This window comes from Nerophis lumbriciformis, linkage group LG32 (assembly GCF_033978685.3).
Source record: "Nerophis lumbriciformis linkage group LG32, RoL_Nlum_v2.1, whole genome shotgun sequence".
NCBI lineage: Eukaryota > Metazoa > Chordata > Actinopteri > Syngnathiformes > Syngnathidae > Nerophis > Nerophis lumbriciformis.
This window is the reverse complement of record NC_084579.2, coordinates 16585533-16610521: the sequence shown is the minus strand read 5'-3', so window position 1 is coordinate 16610521 and position 24989 is coordinate 16585533. Positions and strand designations below refer to the sequence as shown.

General features: G+C 39.2%; 1 protein-coding gene across 3 annotated transcripts in view; it reads left to right on the top strand.

Moving 5' to 3' along the window:
- Nucleotides 1-24989, top strand: part of brinp1 (bone morphogenetic protein/retinoic acid inducible neural-specific 1) — a 498298-nt gene that overhangs the window by 325813 nt on the left and 147496 nt on the right. For all 3 annotated transcript variants that reach the window (XM_061927310.1, XM_061927308.2, XM_061927309.2), the window contains exon 4: nucleotides 22324-22493. In XM_061927310.1, coding sequence (XP_061783294.1) covers nucleotides 22324-22493 — 170 coding nt within the window. The remainder of the gene's footprint in view (nucleotides 1-22323; nucleotides 22494-24989) is intronic.

The window sequence follows — 24989 nt, the reverse complement described above, 5'->3', positions numbered from 1 at the left end:
ATAAGTGTGACCAGTAGATGGCAGTCAAACATAAGAGATACGTGAATACTGCAATGTGATGACAGTATGAGTCAAGTAAACAACACCAACATTGTATATGTTCCATTGAATATTTGGAACATTAAATGCGTCGCTCAAAAATCAATCAAAATATGTTTTCTTCCACCCCCGTCCTTGCACGCTACACCGCTACAACAAAGATGACGGGGAGAAGACCGCCCACAAAACGGCGCATCCGGAAGCGACTGTCAGAAAGCGGCTTGAAGATGATCTGTAAAACATAATCTATGCAACATTTTGACCAATTTAGAACATTAAACACGGCGCTCAAAAATCAATCAAAATGTTTTAGTGAATTATATATTACGACTTTGGTAAGCTATGAAGCCGCACCGCTTGATGGATTGACGGTGCATTAAACTTACGAGTATTATTAGGGTGTGTGTATAAGGCAAGACATATTATCTGGCATTTTGTTTCGTAATATTATGCAAAAGCAACTTTTCTTACCTTCTGGTACCTGCTGATCTATATTTGGGATCTGCATAAATCCTGAAAAATTGCACGAGTCCGCCTATTTAGTCCGTGGCGATACCGTAGTCGATAAGCTTCTTCTTTTTCTCAATCTTCTTGTTATGTGACATTCATCCTCCACTGTTGCCATTTCTAATACAAAGTAGTGTAAAGTTATTACTTATATATGTCAGTAAACTTGCCATGAAAGCACTAAAACATACCGGTGTAGTAAGTTTACATTGTTCACCCAAGGAACTTTAGTTACTACAGAGTTCCGGTTGGACGGTTTTTCACAGGTCACATTTGTTGATGTGAGAAGATGCTGCTCTGTTTTTGAGTTAAGTAAAGTCTGAATGTCATTAAAACAGTTAGCTCCATCTTTTGACACTTCTTCCACTCTCGTCCTTGCATGCTACACCGCTACAACAAAGATGACGGGGAGGAGACCGCTCACAAAACGGCGCATCCGGAAGCGACTGTCAGAAAGCGGCTTGAAGATTATCTGTAAAACATAACCTATGCAACATTTTGACCAAAGAAGCACCATTACATGTTATGTAGACCACAAGGAAGTGTTTTCCATTTAGAAAAATAAATAAATAATATGACTCCTTTAATGCACCCTATATATGAAAAAAAGATCGAAAATAGACCATTCATTAGCAGTGCGTTTTATAATCCAGTGTGCCCTATAGTCCGGAAAATATGGTTCAAGAAATGCAACGCAAAGTGCTTTACACAATTAAAAACAATACCCTGATGACCCATATCCCGTATTATCACATAGGTATGCACGGATAAAGATACCAAACACAAACACACACACACACAACATACACACATGTGCAACTATATGGACAAATTATTGCATGGCTGAGGACAGAGGAGCCATGTGAGTAAACACTATCACAGGAGCCATCTGCACCAGGAGGTCATCAAACCATGGCCACCAGGACGCTGACACAAAAGTGCCCCTACAACCCCTGAGGCAGATGGCTCATCTGAGGAACGTTGGAAAATAAAAATAATAAAACTTGTAATATAGTGATAGTGATATTGATCCCTTACGATATCAGCGAGAATCATACGTAATATTTTTTAGCGTGGAATGTTCAGAAAGGCTTGATCAACCGAAATGACTCAAATAGATGTTGGTATGAAGAACACTAGCCTGTGTCTTAGTGGTGCATGGTTACGGTTGTTGGCGGGATTCCAGGTTGCAGGAGAGGCAGGCAGTGTGCAAGCAGATGGTCCCTTTATTAGGTATATTAGGAAAGAGATTTATATGGCCCCATTCCTGAGTGGGTCTCGAGTGAGAGGAGGGGGGTGGGGATGATGGAAAGCGCCACTCTACATTGCAACTCATGCTGTGGTCAAAGTTGGAATTGGCACAAAATAAATTTTAAGATATTCAACTCCCTACTGCCTTATGTTTTTGGATGTTTTTTTAAAGTGCTTTTTAAGCAGAACTGATGACTCTGTTATGTGTGCAGGAGGGAGTTGACGGCACAGACACAAGGGGGAAATGTAGCTCTATGATTTATTATAAATATATAAATATACCCAATATAATATATATAATAAAGAAACAATACTAATAAATAAACTAGAGAATGGTGTGTGACAAAATCCAAGAGTGTGTATGGTGTAAGACTATGTGAAGCAGTTATCTGTTGAGTGTTACCGGGAGGTGTTGTTCCAAACTCGGAAGTCCAAGAGGGAGAGGCTGATCTAGGAAGTCCGTGCAACAGGCGAAAGATCCAGGGCGAAAGAGAGGCTTCAGAGTTTGTGTCCATGCGAGGGGGTTCGAGATCCGGGAAGGCAGTCGAGATCCAGGGGACGCACAGCTCGAATCCAAGGCAACGGAAGGAAAACACTGCGGGCACAAGGGAGATGGCAGGGGACAAATCAAACACGGGGAAGAAAACACGGAGAGCAAAGAGCTGAGTTGCATAGAGCCAACGATCGCTTACGGGACATCAACAGAAGGTTTTGTTCTGGCGTGGGATGGCAGGTTGTGCAGGCTTTTGAAGGCAGGTCTGCTGATCAGCTCCAGGTGTGCAGATTGCCAGACATTGATTGCAGCTGTTCGCTGCCGCCGGTCAGACACGTGCATTGTGCGCTCTCGGAGCTGCACTCGACGCGCGCCCGGACCATCAGACGGGACAAGTCATTACTCAACGTTTTAGCCGTCCACACACACACACACACACACACACACACACACACACACACACACACACACACACACAAACACACACACACACACACACACACACACACAAACACACATTATTGTATTTCTTACCTTCTTGAGACCTCTGAAAAATGTCTACCTCTTTAGGACCACCTTTTCTAGATATATAACGATTTGTATTTACAACATTAATAAGATATGCATACTGTGCAAATATAAATAAGGTCAGCTGTTAGTATTTTTATTTTTTTTTAATCTTTTGTATGTAATTGTTTTTTAATCTTCAATATTTAAGTTATTACAGTATGTCTCTCTATACATATTTGTTGTTGTATTAATTTCAATTTCTTACACACACTTGTTGTTACATATCTTGGCCAGAGGGGGAGCACCTCAATTTTTTACACACACTTGTTATTTCATATGTTGACCAGAGGGAGAGCACTTTTAAAACTGACACAATCAATTTGAAAAATCCCTCCTTTTTGGGACCACCCTAATTTTGATAGATTTCATCACCAGGGGTGCAACTGAGACATTCTCTATTAGATGCAATGGTTTTCCGTATCGGGACCATGATTTCGGTCCTAACTTGTTCACCGGTCTTCATATGGACTGTACTTTTCCTTGTTGATGTCTCAAGAAGGGTAGAAATACAAGAACACACACACACACACACACACACACACACACACACACACACACACACCCATTGAAGACAAAGTTTTTAAAACACTTCACCCTCCCCGGCATTTCCAAAAGTCCCAGTTTTTAAGGACAGAAGTATATATTTATGCGTGTGGACAACCTTTCATGGCCAGTCATGACCACCTACTAATGATTGCCCATCTGGAATGTACTAATGCTGTCCCTAAGTTGTAGTGGAGTGTTAATTTGTAGGAATGTCTGATAATGGCTTTTTGCCGATATCCGATATTCCGATATTGTCCAACTCTTTAATTATCGATACCGAAATCAACCGATATATACAGTCGTGGAATTAACACATTATTATGCCTAATTTGGACAACCAGGTATGGTGAAGATAAGGTCCTTTTTAAAAAAAATAATACAATTAAATAAGATAAATAAATTAAAAACATTTTATTGACAAAAAAAAAGTAAAACAATATAAAAACAGTTACATAGAAACTAGTAATTAATGAAAATGAGTAAAATTAACTGTTAAAGGTTAGTACTATTAGTGGACCAGCAGCCCGCACAATCATGTGTGCTTACGGACTGTATCCCTTGCAGACTGTATTGATATATATTGTTTAGGAACCAGAATATTAATAACAAAAAGAAACAACCCAATGTGTGAATGAGTGTAAATGGGGGAGGGAGGTTGTTTGGGTTGGTGTACTAATTGTAAGTGTTTTTTATAAGGATTTAATAAAAAATAAATAAAATAAAATAAATAAATTTAAAAAAACATACCGATGATAAAAAAAACGATACCGATATTTTCCGATATTACATTTTAAAGCATTTATCGGCCGATAAAATCAGCAGGCCGATATTATCGGACATCTCTATTAATTAGTTTTTTTGGTGGCACCTACTGGCCACAACAATCAATGACATTGCCTTAAGTGGTGCAATAAGTTGTAGGATGCAGACACGTTTGTTACTGGCTACTCTCTAATTCTGCCTTGGAGACTTTGCAGCTCTAAGTACTATGCAACTAAAATACTTTGATTCTTGTTTATATTGACAAATGTGGTGTTTCAATTCTGCAATATTGTTCAATTTAGGACACTTATTAAATATGTCTAGCTTGCCTGCTATTGCGTGCTTAGCTGTTGTGTAGTTGCGTGCTCCTCGATCACCTTCGCACACGTACAACTGCTTAAATCAGAGCGTGTATTGGACAGCCGATATAATCGGACCCATATCGATATCAGATGGGGGCACCTTGAATTGGTATCATTTATACCACATGGTTTAAGTGGAAAAATGTGATCCAGGTGTGATACAGCAGTGCAAGAAGAAAAACAAACCACGGAATACAAAAAAAAAACCTCCTGAGAGCTGCAGTGAACATTTGTGTTTGGTCTATTTCTTTCTATAATTGCCCTGTTATGCAAAACAGAAATGTTTACTGCAATGGACGCTAGCTCTCAGCAGCTTATGCTTTGATCCAAATCAGCTTATGCAAATGCAAAAAATTACATTCATCCGCCAATATTACTGCACTTTAAGTGGACACGTCAGATATACCCAGTAACTGCGAGCCTGATGTCCTCAAAACAGGAGGATTAAGAAGCACAGTGTGGTCAGTCTTACCAAACAGCAAATTAAAACCACTTCACAGGGCATAAAACATTGAATAAGATTTAATATGCCACCAACAATATCTGATCTCTTCCCTCATGCACATAATGTCGCCCCTTTGGAGCAATGCTTTGCAGTTTGTTAAATAATCAGGCTTTACTACACATCTTAAAACATCACATATAGCATACAGGCGGAACTAAAAACAATATTTATTATTTAATTATTTATTCCAGCAATTAGATTTACAAGGTGAAACTAATATATGACACAGGTCTCATAACATGCAACTCAAGATATTTCAAGCCTTCTTTTGGTTTTAATTTTGGTGATTTTGGCTTATAGCTTATTCAAACCTCAAATTGAAAATCTCCGAAACGTTGGGGTTCTCCAAAACTGCCAGCCCTGATCATCAATATTATAAGAAATAAAGGCTTGACGTAACTCACTTTGCAAGAAATGAGTTTACCGTATTTTCTGGACCATAGGGCGCACCGGAGTATAAGGCGCACTGCCGATGAGCGGGTCTATTCAGGTTTTTTTTTTTTAATACAAAGGTGCACCGGATTATAAGGCGCATTAAAGGAGTCATATTATGATTTTTTTTCTAAATGGAAAACACTTCCTTGTGGTCTACATAACATGTAGACTTAGTCAAAATGTTGCATAATAGATTTTAATATATTTATGAATGGGGCCTGTTTGGATCCCTTAGAATTTTTGGGGAATTCCTTTTTAAACAGTCAATACTCAAAAATAAATAAATAATTAATTAAAACCAATGGAGTTCAGAATTACTTTACATTAAAAATATTCCACTTTGAAATTTTTTTAGAGGGAAAATATTGCAAAAAACGTGTTTTTTGGTCATTTTTTTTTAAATTATTAAAAAAGGCATAAAACAAAAACAAATGTTTTTACTTTATATCAACAGATAGACCTGAAGTTGATCTGCAGATTTAAGCATTGAATAATAAAAAAATAAATATATAAACTGACCTTCTCACTATTATGTTACATCCACTATGGACTGGATTCTCACAATATTATGCAAGATCCACTCGACGTCCATTGCATCGGTTGCCCCACATCTGTGGTACTCTCCAATGTTTCTCATTGTAGCCCATTAGGTTGGATTTTTTTCTTGCCCTGATGTGGGATCTGAGCCGAGGATGTTGTTGTGGCTTGTGCAGCCCTTTGAGACACTCGTGATTTAGGGCTATATAAGTAAACTTTGATTGATTGATTGATTGATAGATCATGTTTTACAGATCATCTTCAACTCGCTTTCTGACAGTCGCTTCAGGATGCGTCATTTTGTGGGCGGTCTTATTTAAGTGGCTCACCTTCAACAGCATCTTCTCCCCGTCATCTTTGTTGTAGCGGTGTAGCATGCAAGGACAGGAGTGGAAGAAGTGTCAAAAGATGGAGCTAACTGTTTTAATGACATTCAGACTTTACCTAAGTCAATAATGGAGCAGCATCTCCTCATCCGTGGCTCACTAGTGCAACAACACCGGAAATGTTTCCCGTATAAAACCGTCCGACCGGAACGCTCTAATAACTAAAGTTCCTTGGGTGAATAATGTAAACTCACTACACCGGTATGTTTTAGCACTTCCATAGCAAGATATAAACTAGAACTTTACTTTATATTAGAAATGGCAACATTAGAGGATGAATGTCCCATAACAAGAAGATAGAGAAAAAGAAGAAGCTTATTGACAACAGTATCCCCACGGACTACAGTGGCGGACGTGCGCACATTTTCAGGACTTATGGAGATCTCAAATACACATCAGCAGGTACCAGAAGGTAAGAAAAGTCGGTTTTGCATTATATTGTGAAACAAAACGCCATATAGTATGTCTGCTAATGGGTGCTGTCACGCCAAATTTCTTCCCCCTACAACCCCCCCCCCCCATTTACTTCCGGGGTCATTTCCTCTTACGTAATTTCCTCTTACGTCATTGACAGTGATCGATAACACTTCGGCTTTGACACAGGACAGCAGCACATACAATATTGTAGTGAAATGGTTTCAACAATAATGTTGATTTAAAGTACAGACATTAAACAGTATTATATATTAATTAATATTAGTGAAATTATTTCAACAATAATGTTGATTTAAAGTACAGACATTTAACAGTATTATATATTAATTAATATTAGTGAAATTATTTCAACAATAATGTTGATTTAAAGTACAGACATTTAACAGTATTATATATTAATTAATATTAGTGAAATTATTTCAACAATAATGTTGATTTAAAGTACAGACATTTAACAGTATTATATATTAATTAATATTAGTGAAATTATTTCAACAATAATGTTGATTTAAAGTACAGACATTAAACAATATTATATATTAATTAATATTAGTGAAATTATTTCAACAATAATGTTGATTTAAAGTACAGACATTTAACAGTATTATATATTAATTAATATTAGTGAAATTATTTCAACAATAATGTTGATTTAAAGTACAGACATTTAACAGTATTATATATTAATTAATATTAGGGAAATTATTTCAACAATAATGTTGATTTAAAATACAGACATTTAACAGTATTATATATTAATTAATATTACTGAAATTATTTCAACAACAATGTTGATTTAAAGTACAGACATTTAACAGTATTATATGTTGATTGGCAACACTAAATTGGCCCTAGTGTGTGAATGTTAGTGTGAAAGTTGTCTGTCTATCTGTGTTGGCCCTGTGATGAGGTGGCGACTTGTTCAGGGTGTACCCCGCCTTCCGCCCGATTGTAGCTGAGATAGGCTCCAGCGCCCCCCACGACCCCGAAGGGAATAAGCGGTAGAAAATGGATGGATGGATATATTAATTAATATTAGTGAAATTATTTAAACAATAATGTTGATTCAAAGTACAGACATTTAACAGTATTATATATTAATTAATATTAGTGAAATGATTTCAACAATAATGTTGATTTAAAGTACAGAAATTTAACAGTATTATATATTAATTAATATTTTTTGCACATTACCACGAAGACAGAAGTTCCCAGCAGCGGCCCTAACACTCCGCCTGGAATTTTTCGAAGCCTGCTGGTGTTTGACATAAGTCCCCTGGGAAAGATAAAGACAAATGTCATTCAGTGACACCACCATTTTCAGGAGATTTGGATTCTATCGATCGCTGTCAATGACGTAAGAGGAAATGACGTAAGTAAGAGGAAATGACGTAAGAGCATACTTGCCAACACTCCCGGATTTTCCGGGAGACTCCCGAAATTCAGCGCCTCTCCCGAAAACCTCCCGGGACAAATTTTCTCCCGAAAATCTCCCGAAATTCAGGCGGACTCAGGTCCTCCACAATATAAAAAAGCGTGCCTGCCCAATCACGTTATAACTGTAGAATGATGGAGGGCGAGTTCTTGGTTTCTTATGTGGATTTATTGTTAGGCAGTTTCATTAACGTCCTCCCAGCGTGGCAACAACACACAACAACAGCAGCAGCAGTCACTTTTTTGTATACCGTAAAGCAGTTCGTCTGCCGTAAACAGCAATGTTGTGACACTCTTAAACAGGACAATACTGCCATCTAGTGCATTTGATGAAAGCACTTTTGTGCGTGCCACACATCAATGCATCATCAGAGAGGGTGTACAGCATGGTTCGAAAAATAGTGACAGAGAATAGAACAAGGATGGACAATTCAACCCTTAACTCAACAATGAGTAGATGAGTGTTATGTGTGTGTATATGTGTAAATAAATGAACACTGAAATTCAAGTATTTATTTTATATATATATATATATATATATATATATATATATATATATATATATATATATATATATATATATATATATATACAGTATATATATATATGAAATACTTGACTTGGTGAATTCTAGCTGTAAAAATACTCCTCCCCTTTTAGCCACGCCCCCAACCACGCCCCCGTCCCATCCCGACCACGCCCACCCCCACCCCCTCCCCCCACCTCCCGAAATCGGAGGTCTCAAGGTTGGCAAGTATGCGTAAGAGGAAATGACCCCGGAAGTAAATGGGGGAGGGCGGGGAGGTTTTTGTAGGGGGAATAAATTTGGCGTGACAGTGCCAACTATTGCTGTTGTTCCCAAACTCTTCACTTTTCTTATAATAAAGTTGACTTTGGAATATTTAGGAGCGAGGAAATTTCACGACTGGATTTGTTGAACAGGTGGCATCCTATGACAGTTCCACGCTGGAAATCACTGAGAGCGGCCCATTCTTTCACAAATGTTTGTAGAAACAGTCTCCATGCTTGTGTGCTTGATTTTTTATACACCGGGCCAAGTGATTAGGACAGTGGTTCTCAAATGGGGGTACTTGAAGGTATGCCAAGGGGTACGTGAGATTTTTTTTAAATATTCCAAAAATAGCAACAATTCAACATTTCTTTACAAATATAAATTAAAACCTATCTTTTTTTCCAAATAGTTCAAGAAAGACCACTACAAATGAGCAATACTTTGCACTGTTATACAATTTAATAAATCAGAAACTGATGACATAGTGCTGTATTATACTTCTTTATCTCTTTTTTTCAACCAAAAATGCTTTGCTCTGATTAGGGGGTACTGGAATTAAACAAAAATTCACAGGGGGTACATCACTTTCTTTCTTTCTTTCTTTAGTTTATTTCGAACATGAACACACTTACATCATAATACATCACACAATTTCATATCATTTCATTTTACATCATGCCCGAAAAGGAGTAGGAAGAAGCAAAGCTTATTTAATCCTACCCCTTTCCCACTTCAAGCGTTTACAAATATATAGAATCATTTATTGACCTTTTTATATAATAAAATAACATCTATGAACAGTTTTGTAATATGTAATTAATTAATTAATTCAGTCATTATTAACATACTGAGATGAAGAATATCTTATTTTCAATAAGGTTGAAAGTATTTCTCATAATTCTTCTTTTTTGTACTCTGTAAGCACTATTATTTTGAACAACCTCTTAAACTGGATCATATCAGTACAATTTTTAACTTCTTTACTTAATCCATTCCATAATTTAATTCCACATACTGATATGCTAAAAGTTCTAAGTGTTGTACGTCACTGAAAAAAGGTTGAGAACCACTGGATTAGGACACCTGATTCTCATCATTTGGATGGGCGGCCAAATACCTTTGGCAATATAGTGTATGTTTAATGTACCCTATGATTTTTTTTGTTAAAATAAATTCAATAATGCCATTTTTTGTGGTGCCCTTTATTTAAAAAAAAAAGTATCGAACCGGGACAACCCTAGTCTGCATTTTATTTTGTTTATTTTTTTTTGCATCTCCAATGTCAATAATTGCACACAGAAGCAGAATTTGTTGAAAAAAAAAAGAGCCACTCGCCCCCTTTCTATTGGACAAGTGCCACACATACTGTAGTAGTACCATTTTATGTTCCTCCATAAAGTGACCCACATATGTATCATTAACAGCGAACGGAGCACTCTCAGCCTTTCCATTTCTTTAAAACACTACTTGCACTCTCAACCCGCATCAACATCACCACATATACGTGCATACATTAAAATCGGTGCTTTGCAGGAAGGCGTGGGGGGGTTTCAAGGTGACATGTTACATTTAAAAGGTCTTATTAGCTATAAACAAAGCACATTTCATTGTGGTGAGTGGGGTGGTCTGTAATGTATTATTTGACAAGACTACAGCAGCAATAACCACAAATATTTATGAACAGGCTAACTGTGTTATACAGCAATAGCTGCCTATAAAATACCAGTACAGTGCTAGACAAGTGTATGTAAGTAACAGCCGGGGTCTTGAGGGGAGAAGGGCCCCGGAAGGGGTGCTTGTCCTGTCAGGGCTTGTGCTCTAACCAGGCGTGCGACTTGGACCCGGACCACTAGTCACGGCCACAGGTTAAGCGACCGATTCCGATGCATCGCCGGGGGCCGAATAAGCATATGCGGACCCTGCAAATAAGCCTATCTGACACGATGCATTGCCTTTTTGAACCCTAATCTTCCAAGGCTCGTTCGAGGCCCGGGCCCCGTGGGATTGGAATTGGTGTTTGCTTGTTTGCTCCTTGCGCTTTCGCTCACGACAAGGCATGGATAAATAATGATGTTGGCAGAGAATAAGGCAGCTCGAAGTTTTTGGAGAATGTGTCAACAAACAAATGTATGACATGCAAAGCAGGGTGATTGCCGGGTGCTGGGTAAATATTTGGACCTGTTACAGTGAGAGAGCGTTCATATTTTACTCTGGGAGGTCATTGGATTTGACTTCCACAGAAAAAAAACAAGAAAAAAAGGGGTGTCAAACTCGTTTTAGATGGGGGGCCGCACGGAGAAAAATGTACTCACAAGTGGGCCGGACTGGTAAAACCACGGCACGATAACTTAAAAATAAAGACAACTTCAGATCTTTGCGCATTCTGAAAATGTACACATTTTTACACTTACATGTTGCGGTTAATATTATTCTATAGAGATGTCCGATAATGGATTTTTTGCCGATATCCGATATTCCGATATTGTCCAACTCTTAATTACCGATTCCGATATCAACCGATACCGATATATACAGTCGTGGAATTAACACATTATTATGACTAATTTTGTTGTGATGCCCCGCTGGATGCATTAAACCAGGGGTGCTCATTACGTCGATCGCGAGCTACCAGTCGATCTCGGAGGGTGTGTCAGTCGATCACCAGCCAGGCATTAAAAAAATAGTCCTAAAAATTAGCGATCATAAATCTTCACTATGACGTCACTTTCGTCACTTGATTGACATTCACGGCACCCGAGGGTCTTCTGAGATGACGCTGGCTGCTGCCAGCTCATTAAAATTACCGACTGGAAGGCGAGAAACACTTTATTTCAACAGACTCTGGCGCCGTACCTGTCGTCAAAACTCCAAAGACCGACTGCACAGTTGCACAGTTGCGCTAACAAAATAGGAGTCTCAGAAAGCTGGCGTGCACAAGCTAGCAAGCTACGGAGTTTGCCGACAATGTATTTCTTGTAAAGTGTATACAAAGGAGTACGGAAGCTGGATAAATAAGATGCCAAAATGCAACCACTTTCATGTGGTATTGGACAGAAAGGAGGACTTTTTTTCTCCTCCATTCGAAAATGCGGACCTTATCAGCACCACTGTCTGATTCCAATCAATGCAAGTCATCAGAATCAGGTAATACACCAACTTATACTGTATTCTTGTCTTCATGAAAGAAAGGAATCTATATGTGTTAAACATGCTTGTATTATCATTAAACACCTTTTACTTGTTAACAATATTAACTATATGTGTTAAACATGCTTGTATTATCTTTAAACACCTTTAACTTGTTAACAATATTAACTATATGTGTTAAACATGCTTGTATTATCTTTAAACACCTTTAACTTGTTAACAATATTAACTATATGTATTAAACATTCTTGTATTATCATTAAACACCTTTAATTTTTTTAACAATATTAACTATGTGTTAAACATGCTTGTATTATCATTAAACACCTTTAACTTGTTAACAATATTAACTATATGTATTAAACATGCTTGTATTATCATTAAACACCTTTAATTTTTTAACAATATTAACTATATGAGTTAAACATGCTTTCATTATCTTTATACACCTTTTACTTGTTAACAATATTAACTATATGTATTAAACATACTTGTATTATCATTGAACACCTTTAATTTATTAACAATATTAACTATATGTGTTAAACATGCTTGCATTATCATTAAACACCTTTAATTTTTTAACAATATTAACTATATGTGTTAAACATGCTTGTATTATCATTAAACACCTTTAATTTTTGAACAATATTAACTATATGTGTTAAACATGATTTCATTATCTTTAAACACCTTTTACTTGTTAACAATATTAACTATATGTATTAAACATACTTGTATTATCATTAAACACCTTTAATTTATTAACAATATTAACTATATGTGTTAAACATGCTTGCATTATCATTAAACACCTTTAACTTGTTAACAAAAACATATATTTCATAAATAAGTAAATATAAATTATATATATATATATGAATGAGGTAGATCCCCACGACTTGATCAATTGAAAAGTAGCTCGCCTGCAGCAAAAGTGTGAGCACCCCTGCATTAATTTAATTGATTAATAAATATATAAAAAAAAAAAAGTGCATTATTTTTTTTAACATGCCTCACAACAGCAGCTTGGAATTTGGGACATGCTCTCCCTGAGACCGCATGAGGAGGTTGAGGTGGGTGGGGTTAGAGGGGGTAGCGGGGGGTGTATATTGTAGCGTCCCGGAAGAGTTAGTGCTGCACGGGGTTCTGGGTATTTGTTCTGTTGTGTTTATGTTGTGTTACGGTGCGGATGTTCTCCCGAAATGTGTTTGTCATTCTTGTTTGGTGTGGGTTCACAGTGTGGCGCATATTTGTAACAGTGTTAAAGTTGTTTATACGGCCACCCTCAGTGTGCCCTCTATGGCTGTTGCATGCATTCACTTGTATGTGTGTAAAGCTGTAGAAATGATGTGATTGGGCCGGTACGCAAAGGCAGTGCCTTTAAGGTTTATTGGCGCTATGTACTTCCCACTACATCCGTGTACCACTCCATACAGCGGCGTTTTAAAAAGTCATAAATGTTACTTTTTGAAACCGATACCGATAGTTTCGCAGTCCGATATTATCGGACATCTCTAGTATTCTATCTTTATGTCGTTAATGACATTTTCTGAATAAATTATGTGATAATGTTCATCAGTCAACTCATTGGTGATAATTTTCAAACTATCAAGATAAATTACAGTATACTATTTATGTATTTCAGTGTTTTTCAACCACTGTGCCGTGGGGAGGATGCCATGAGATACAGTCTGGTGTGCCGGGGCAGATTATCTTATTTCACCTATTTGTGTTAAAAATATTTTTTGCAAACCAGTAATTATAGTCTGCAAATGATGTGTTGTTGTTGAGTATCGGTGCTGTCTAGAGCTCGGCAGAGTAACCATGTAATACTCTTCCATATCAGTAGGTGGCAGCCGGTAGCTAGATGCTTTGTACCGGTAGATGTACTTATAATATTTTGAGTCTTTCTTTTCTTCCTCTGATTTCCTCTTTTTTGGGTTTTTTAGCAGTATACGATATACTGTAAGAGCAAGTGCAGGTATTTGTGATCTTTCAAGGTGGTCAGCCAATGAGGTAGTCTCTGCTTTTCCCCTCCTTTTTTAAAATCCTGTGATCGGATCTGGAGGGGTTTGTCTTCCGGGGTCTTATTTACTAAAATACTCAATTATAAGGCACAGACAGCATGCAGACGTACATTTTTTTTCAGAAATTTTTACTGTTACGATATACTGTTGTGAAAGTCTCTCTGTGTGGGGAGGGTTCTCCTGAGGCCGATAGATCTTCTTGAGCCCGGAAAACAGGTTTGAACAAGTCTTTATTGGCATGCACACCAGGGTGCAGGACTTTTCAGTCACGTGTGCTCGTGGTTTCTCGCTCTTTCTGTGTCCTGGGTGTGTGCGCTTCTCTCTCAGCCGCCGTTCCCCTCCTCATGGCCGCGGCACCTGCTGATAAAGGCGACAGGTGATTAGATAATCCGCCCCAGCTGGGCAATCTACTCACCTGTCAGCTGGGCTTCAAAGCCGGGCCATACACACTCCATTTCCGAAGGAGGCGCACCGACCACGCCCCCTTCCACAACTGAATTATGCTAATATGCTTTCTAGTTCAAGAAAAAACTTAGGTACCCCGGTTTTAACGTGCTCAATACTTTTCCCTACGCTTCCTGTGCCTTGTTGCTTTTGTCGTGCCCTTACCTGCTGCACTACTTTTGTGTTTTCCCTAATATGGGGGACGGTGTGGCTCAGTTAGTAGAATCAGAATCAGAAACAAAATAATTTATTAAACCCCGGGGGGAAATTAAGAGCGGCCGTGCCACCAATTCGAGGGTTCCAGGTTCGATTCCAGCTTCCGCCATCTTAGTCTTAGTCATCTTAGTCACTGCCGATGTGTGCTTAGGCAAGACACGTCACCCACGCTGGCTTAAATGTAGCTTAAATGTTGATAATGAGTTCCGCTATGTAAAAGTGCTTTGATTCTCGAGAGAAAAAGCGCTATATAACTATAATTCACTTCACTTCAAAATAGTTTTTACCTGCACTTCACCTGTCGTCTCTGCATCCTGGGGTCCAGACAATCAACACCAAACACATATTATAATAATATATCTTACATTAAAAAAAACAACATTAAAACTGCAAGCAGACACTAAAAAACGAATAAATAGAATTTGATCAAATTGACACACAGACGGAATATTCTCTCTCCATCGTCCATCGTTTCCCTTTTCTTACTGCCATTTGTATGCAACTGCCAGTTTGCACGAACATTCCAGATGTGCTAATATAGACGCAAGACAGCGGTGACTGAACAGTTTCAGTCTTGATAAATGAAACTTAGAGTACTAAATGATTATACTTGCATCGCCTTCTCCTAATATTGCAGCTTATATTCTGCATATACGTACAGTCGTGGTGAAACGTTGACATACACTTGTAAAGAACATAATCTCATGACTGTCTTGAGTTTCCAATAATTTCTACAACTCTTTTTTTTTTTTTTGTGATAGAGTGATTGGAGCACATACTTGTTGGTCACAAAAACATTCATGAAGTTTGGTTCTTTTATGAATTTATAATGGGTCTACTGAAAATGTGACCAAATCTGCTGGGTCAAAAGAATAGAATACAATAGAATAGAATGGACTTTATTGTCATTATATTTGCATATAATGATATTAAAGGGGAACATTATCACCAGACCTATGTAAGCGTCAATATATACCTTGATGTTGCAGAAAAAAGACCATATATTTTTTTAACCGATTTCCGAACTCTAAATGGGTGAATTTTGGCGAATTAAACGACTTTCTAATATTTGCTCTCAGAGCAATGACGTCACAATGTGACGTCGCATCAGGAAGCAATCCGCCATTTTCTCAAACACCGAGTCAAATCAGCTCTGTTATTCTCCGTTTTTTCGACTGTTTTCCTTACCTTGGAGACATCATGCCTCGTCGGTGTGTTGTCGGAGGGTGTAACAACACGAACAGGGACGGATTCAAGTTGCACCAGTGGCCCAAAGATGCGAAAGTGGCAAGAACTTGGACGTTTGTTCCGTACACTTTACCGACGAAAGCTATGCTACGACAGAGATGGCAAGAATGTGTGGATATCCTGCGACACTCAAAGCAGATGCTTTTCCAACGATAAAGTCAAAGAAATCTGCCGCCAGACCCCCATTGAATCTGCCGGAGTGTGTGAGCAATTCAGGGACAAAGGGCCTCGGTAGCACGGCAAGCAATGGCGGCAGTTTGTTCCCGCAGACGAGCGAACTAAACCCCCTGGATGTCTTGGCTCACACCGTCCCAAAGATAATCGACCCTAGCTTCCCTGGCCTGCTGACATGAGGGTATGTCTCCAGAATATATTAATTGATGAAAATTGGGCTGTCTGCACTCTCAAAGTGCATGTTGTTGCCAAATGTATTTCATATGCTGTAAACCTAGTTCATAGTTGTTAGTTTCCTTTAATGCCAAACAAACACATACCAATCGTTGGTTAGAAGGCGATCGCCAAATTCGTCCTCGCTTTCTCCCGTGTCGCTGGCTGTCGTGTCGTTTTCGTCGGTTTCGCTTGCATACGGTTCAAACCGATATGGCTCAATAGCTTCAGTTTCTTCTTCAATTTCATTTTCGCTACCTGCCTCCACACTACAACCATCCGTTTCAATACATGCGTAATCTGTTGAATCGCTTAAGCCGCTGAAATCCGAGTCTGAATCCGAGCTAATGTCGCTATAGCTTGCTGTTCTTTCCGCCATGTTTGTTTGTGTTGGCATCACTATGTGACGTCACAGGAAAATGGACGGGTGGGTAAAATCAGGCACTTTGAAGCTTTTTTTAGGGACATTGCGTGATGGGTAAAATTTAAAAAAAAACTTCGAAAAATATAATAAGCCACTGGGAACTGATTTTTAATGGTTTTAACAATTCTGAAATTGTGATAATGTTCCCCTTTAAGGACTCCAATTTAAGGTGCGGTAGTGGGAACAAGTATGGGGTAAAAATAAATTACACAAGAGGTAATAAAGAAAAAAACTAACAATTGATATAAAGAGACTACTGTCCAATAAAAATAATAAGCAATCCTGTACAATATACAAAACACTGTAGAAATACAAAATACTGTACAATATACAGAACAAGACAAGAGTACCGGAGTAATGAATACATACAGCAATGTTTATGTTTGGTTACATGTCCCTTGGCAAGTTTCACTGCAATAAGGCACTTATGGTAGCCATCCACAAGCTTCTGGTTGAATTTTTTACCACTCCTCTTGACAAAATGAGTGCAGTTCAGCTCAATTTGTTGGTTTTCTGACATTGACTTGTTTCTTCAGCATTGTCCACACGTTTAAGTCAGGACTTTGGGAAGGCCATTGTAAAACCTTAATTCTAGCCTGATTCAGCCATTCCTTTACCACTTTTGACGTGTGATTGGGGTCATTGCTCTGTTGGAACACAAAACTACGCCCAAGACCCAACCTCTGGGCTGACGATTTTAGGTTGTCCTGAAGAATTTGGAGGTAATCCTCATTTTTCATTGTCCCATTTACTCTCTGTAAAGCACCAGTTCTATTGGCAGCAAAACAGGCCCAGAGCATAGTACTACCAACACCATACTTGACGGTAGGGATGGTGTTCCTGGGTTTAAAGGCCTCACCTTTTCTCCTACAAACATATTGCTGGGTATTGTGGCCAAACAGCTGCATTTTTGTTTCATCTGACATCACATGAACAATGATACGACCTTCTGGAGGAAAGTTCTGTGGTCAGATGAAACAAAAACAAAAATATGTCAACTTTTGACCGGGACTGTGTATGACTCGTTGAAGAGATGCTATCAAATTTGCACATGTTTTAAAGGCCTACTGAAATGCGATTTTCTTATTTAAACGGGGATAGCAGGTCCATTCTATGTGTCATACTTGATCATTTCGCGATATTGCCATATTTTTGCTGAAAGGATTTAGTAGAGAACATCGACGATAAAGTTTGCAACTTTTGGTCGCTGATAAAAAAGCCTTGCTTGTACCGGAAGTAACAGACGATATGCGCGTGGCGTCACAGGTTGTGGAGCTCCTCACATCCGCACATTGTTTACAATCATTACCACCAGCAGCGAGAGCGATTCGGACCGAGAAAGCGACAATTTCACGATTAATTTGAGCGAGGATGAAAGATTTGTGAATGAGGAAAGTGAGAGTGAAGGACTAGAGGGCAGTGGGAGCGATTCAGATAGGGAAGATGCTGTGAGAGGCGGGTGGGACCTGATATTCAGCTGGGAATGACTAAAACAGTAAATAAACACAAGACATATATATACTCTATTAGCCACAACACAACCAGGCTTATATTTAATATGCCACAAATGAATCCCGCATAACAAACACCTCCCCCCTCCCGTCCATATAACCCGCCAATACAACTCAAACACCTGCACAACACACTCAGTCCCACAGCCTAAAGTACCGTTCACCTCCCCAAAAATCATACAGCACATATATTTCCCCAAAGTTCCCAAAGTTACGTACGTGACATGCACATAGCGGCACGCACGTACGGGCAAGCGATCAAATGTTTGGAAGCCGCAGCTGCATGCGTACTCACGGTACCACGTCTGCGTATCCAATTCAAAGTCCTCCTGGTAAGAGTCTCTGTTGTCCCAGTTCTCCACAGGCCAATGGTAAAGCTTGACTGTCATCTTCCGGGAATGTAAACAATGAAACACCGGCTGTGTTATCCGGCACAACAGTCAGGGGGTGCATTCTACGGCGGGGGTGCGTTATCCGGCACAACACCTGCCGCAATACACCGCTTCCCACCTACAGCTTTCTTCTTTGCTGTCTCCATTGTTCATTGAACAAATTGCAAAAGATTCACCAACACAGATGTCCAGAATACTGTGGAATTTTGTGATGAAAACAGACGACTTAATAGCTGGCCACCATGCTGTCCCAAAATGTCCTCTACAATCCGTGACGTCACGCGCAGGCGTCATCATACCGAGACGTTTTCAGCAGGATATTCCACGCAAAATTTAAAATTGCACTTTAGTAAGCTAACCCGGCCGTATTGGCATGTGTTGCAATGTTAAGATTTCATCATTGATATATAAACTATCAGACTGCGTGGTCGGTAGTAGTGGGTTTCAGTAGGCCTTTAATACACTCAAACCTTTACTAGATCAGGCCCTAAGTCAGTATAAGCATGTACTCATTTACACTCAAAACAATTGAAGAGATAGAAGAAGACTTTTTGTTGCCTCATCGATTTCTTGTTCCTTGGCAAAATCAAACCTTATTACAGTAGAGGTGATTTGAAACTCCCTTCTCATTAAAAGCTGAAACTCTATTCGACTACCGAAGATGAATTTCACGTTGACCTTTTTCATTGAGCAACAGCAACGCTGGTGACGGCCACAGGGGCTCATTAGGTCAGTTTGGCTAAATCCTCGCCGACAGCCATATCGGCAAGTTATCAACCAGCCGGTTGGAGAACGAGAACATCCATTATCTGATGCGAGACATCTCAGTTGTTTTGGAAGATGTGAGTTTAATACGTGCTGTGTTTTTCTTGATCTATGAAAGAAAGAAAGTGGTAAAAGTTCTTCGTAATAGCAGCGAGATGAATCTAACCTTGGACTTGTTAAGCACTGAACACGGGCTTGATCTCTCCCACGCGGTATCAACACAAACAGAAGTATATAATGGGCACCTTTTTACACAATGCAACAACCCTAACAAGCAAGTAAAGCGCTTGTTTCTGTGTGATTCAAACACAATAGGGATCTTTGTACTCTATTTCTGTAATGGCAATGTGGTCCCAGCATGTCGACACAGTGCCTTGCTGTATATAAGACGCCTTTCTTGGATCGTAATTCCATTCCAACAGGGTAAATCCGTTTCTGAGAGTGCGTGCCCACGCGTACTGGGGATAAAGCAGAAAATGTGTTCCTGGAAAACTGGGGCATCTGTTTTTTTATTTGTTCCTGCTGAAGTTACTTCTTTTTGTCTTTGACGGTTGACAGGGAATCCGAAGAGATACTACAGTTTTCCTTTGACTTGGGGGAAAAAAATGGAATGATACATCCTGTTAATATTGGTGCAAGCTAATTATTTATTTTCGATACATAAACTCAGATTATGTTGAGCTAGGTAACGGTATGCCGTAGGGCTGGGCGATATGGCCTTTTATTAATATCTCGATATTTTTAGGCCATGTCACGATACACGATATACATCTCGATATCTTGCCTTAGCCCTGAATTAACACTTGATGCATATAATCCAGCTGTGCACCGGCGCAACTTCTGCAGGAGTGGCGCGCACAGGTGCGCTCTAGGAGGTGCAATCAGCAGTTCGCACAGGCGAGTGCGCATTGGAATGCACCCGGGCCGTGACACCGAACACTTCTTTAGATGTAATGCTACAACCTGCAGGAATGCATCTGGTGGCCATATTTGCTCATCCCTTCTGTGGAAATAACTTGATTAAGGATGAGGATGCTACCAAAACACATATTGTGCAATATGAAATTACCTCCAGTCTTCTGTGGGTGAGCATGATGAAGCAGCCTGCCCACAATTTGGAGCCAAATGTGGGCATTCCAAAATTGCTTAAAGGCCTACTGAAACCCACTACTACCGACCACACAGTCTGATAGTTTATATATCAATGATGAAATCTTAACATTGCAACACATGCCAATACGGCCGGGTGAGCTTACTAAAGTGCAATTTTAAATTTCACGCGAAATATCCTGCTGAAAACGTCTCGGTATGATGACGTCTGCGCGTGACGTCATGGATTGTAGAGGACATTTTGGGACAGCATGGTGGCCAGCTATTAAGTCGTCTGTTTTCATCGCAAATTTCCACAGTATTCTGGACATCTGTGTTGGTGAATCTTTTGCAATTTGTTCAATGAACAATGGAGACAGCAAAGAAGAAAGCTGTAGGTGGGAAGCGGTGTATTACGGCAGGTGTTGTGCCGGATAACGCACCCCCGCCGTGGAATGCACCCCTTGACTGTTGTGCCGGATAACACAGTCGGTGTTTCATTGTTTACATTCCCGGAAGATGACAGTCAAGCTTTACCATTGGCTTGTGGAGAACTGGGACAACAGAGACTCTTACTAGGAGGACTTTGAGTTGGATGCGCAGACGCGGTACCGTGAGTACGCATGCAGCTGCGGCTTCCAAACATTTGATCGCTTGCCCGTACGAGCGTGCCGCTATGTGCATGTCAGGTACGTAACTTTGGGGACTTTGGGGAAATATATGTGCTGTATAAACTTTGGGGAGGTGAACAGTACTTTGGGCTGTGGGATTGAGTGTGTTGTGCAGGTGTTTGAGTTGTATTGGCGGGTTATATGGACGGGAGGAGGTGTTTGTTATGCGGGATTAATTTGTGGCATATTAAATATAAGCCTGGTTGTGTTGTGGCTAATAGAGTATATATATATATATATATATATATATATATATATATATATATGTCTTGTGTTTATTCATTCCCAGCTGAATGTCAAGTCCCACCCGCCTCTCACAGCATCTTCCCTATCTGAATCGCTCCCACTGCCCTCTAGTCTTTCACTCTCAATTTCCTCGTCCACAAATCTTTCATCCTCCCTCAAATTAATGGGGAAATTGTCGCTTTCTCGGTCCGAATCGCCCTCGCTGCTGGTGGCCATGATTGTAAACAATGTGCAGATGTGAGGAGCTCCACAACCTGTGACGTCACGCTACTCGTCTGTTACTTCCGGTACAGGCAAGGCTTTTTTATCAGCGACCAAAAGTTGCGAACTTTATCGTCGATGTTCTCTACTAAATCCTTTCAGCAAAAATATGGCAATATCGCGAAATGATCAAGTATGACACATAGAATGGACCTGCTATACCTGTTTAAATAAGAAAATCGCATTTCAGTAGGCCTTTAAACTTGTTGGAAAACAAGACTAAAATAATTTTTGACTTTGATTTGGTGGGGCTTTCACTTGCAGACATGATTTGAGGTCCACAACTATCTTGACTAAATAAGTGCAAATTTTAGAGGAGTTATAAGCTGTGCAGTGTAGGAAATCAGAACGCGTTTGTACCGTTACTCCTCGAGCAACTATTCTTGAATTTTAGTGATTGCATTACAAAATGTCCCTCCTCTTCACTCTGCTTGTAGGAGAAGAGGCGCTGACGATGTACCTGGCCAAAAACAAGCTGGACAGGAAGCTCGCCAATGCCACTCAAAATGTGGAAGCCCTCCACCAGCTGGCCTCCTCCTACTTCATTGACCGCGATGGCACCATGAGGAAGTTGCACGAGATCCAGATCTCCACCAATGCTATCAAGGTTAGTGTGTTTTTTTTTGGCATAACCAAAAAAGAGGCACCCAAAATAAATGTATTTGGTAAGGTTTATTATTTTTAAAACTATTTTGCCAAAAACCTCATCTTCTGTTCACTGCAAATACTGAAATGTAAGTAAGATTAAATATCTCAAATAAGGGTGATATTTGCTCATTTTCTGTCTGATAAAATAATTATTCTCACTAAGCATATTTTATGTTCGAGTGTTTTACTTGTTTTAAGTGTTTTGGTCCTAAATTATCTCAGTAAGATATTACAGCTTGTTGCTGAGATGTTATGACCTATATTGAGTAAAACATGCTTGAAACTAGAATATCAACTGTTGCAAAGCTGTGCCATCAACACTCACAAGTATAAAATTACTTTTTTAGAGTAACAATTTCTTACTTCAAGCATGAAAAAAAAAAATCATGATGCCGAGTGCATATCATTATGTCAAGATAATGGCACTAGCATTTACTTCATTTAAGAATATTTTTCAACATATTGAGCAAAAAAGTCTCTTTTTTTTCTACCAAGAAAAGTGCACTTGTTATTAGTGAGAATATGCTTATTTTAAGGTATTTTTGGGTTCAATGAGGTTAGCTAATTTTACTTGTTTTGGAAAGTCTTGACAAGTCGAATTGTCTTGTTCTATTGGCAGATAATTTTGCTTAGTTCAAATAAAATACCCATCAATTTTTGTATTTTTTTTCTTGTTTTTGAACACTGACTTTTTGCAGTGTGTTCAAGTCAATGTGTCTATTCATTCATTCATTTTCCATACCACTAATCCACTTTAGAGTCATGGGTGAGCTGTAGCTCATCCTAGCTGGCTTCGGGTGAGAAGCGGGGTATGCTACACCTTAAAACTGGTTGTCAGTCAATCACAGGTCACATATGGACAAACAGCAATTCAGACTTATGGACAAAACAATCCATATACTGTATTTTTTGGACTATAAGGCACACTTAAAATCCTTTCATTTTCTCAAAAACGTATAACCCGATGCGCCTACTGTATGGAATAATTCTGGTTGTGCTTACCGACCTCGAAGCAATTTTATTTGGTACATGTGTAATGATAAGTGTGACCAGTAGATGGCAGTCACACATAAGAGATATGTGTAGACTGCAATATGACGCCAGTAAACAACACCAAAACTTTAAATGTTCCATTGAAATTAAAGAATATTACACACAGCATTCAAAAATGTGTCAAAATGTTTTAGTACGACTTTGAAGCCGCACCGCTTATTGTATTGTCGGCCTATTATGGGTACGGTAGTATGAGGTACAAGTATTGCTGTGGTGTGTGTATAAAGACCGCAAAATGGCATTCATTAGCAGACATATTATCTTCCGTTTTGTTACACAATATTATGCAAAACCATCCTTCTGCAGGTATCTTCTGGTATGACGTGTATTTGGGATCTGCATAAGTCCTGAAAATTTGCGCACGTTCGCCACTGTAGTCTGCGCCGATACCGTAGTCCAGTGTTTTTCAACCTTCTTTGAGCCAAGGCACATTTTTTGCATAAAAAAAATACGGAGGCACACCATCAGCAGAAAAGGTTAAAAAAATGAAACTCCACCAGGTTGTCGTGCCTTATTTTGAGTTTGTTGTTGTTTCCTGTGTGTATTGCTTTAGTTCCTGTCTTGCGCTGTTATTTTGGTGACCCTTCCTGTTTTGTTGGTGTTCTCCTGTAGCAGCTTCAAGCCTTCCTTTGAGTGCTATTGCCTGCACCTGCTTTGTTTTCGCAATCAAGACTCGCTGTAAGTTTTTGCTGTCGTCCAGCATTCTGTTTTCGTTGACTTTGTAGCCAGTTCAGTTTTACTTTTGTTTTACATAGCCTTCCCTGTGCTTCAGTGCCTTTTCCTAGCGGGACTTGCCTTTTGTTCATTTTTGGTTTAAGCGTTACATACCTTTTTACCTGCATGCCGTCTCCCACTGTGCTCTGCATATTGGGATCACGACAAACCATCCTCGACGCGTTCCGACTTCTACAAAGCAATGAACTACCTGCTGCCACCTACTGGTATGGAGTATTACAAGATTACCCTGCCAAGCTCTACACAGCACAGGCGCTAGACAATGGCACATTATTATGATTATTGATTTGCATAAATATGTCTTGGACCAATTAGGTGAAGTTGCATAATTTCCCACGGCACACCAGACAATATCTCACGGCACAGTGGTTGAAAATCACATAAGCTTCTTCTTTTTCACTAACTTCTTGTTATGGGTCATTCACCCTCTGCTGTTGCCATTTCTAATATAAAGTAGCGTAAAGTTCTAACTTATATCTCGACATGGAAGCGCTAAAACATACCGGTGTAGTGAGTTTACATAATTCACCCACTGATCGGACGGTTTTTCACGGGACACAAGTGTATGTAAACTTTTGACCACGACTGTATGCCACTTACACATTTTCAACATTTTGACAGCCCCCTTTTTTAAAAATAAAAATGACATTTTTAAAGCCCATTCAAA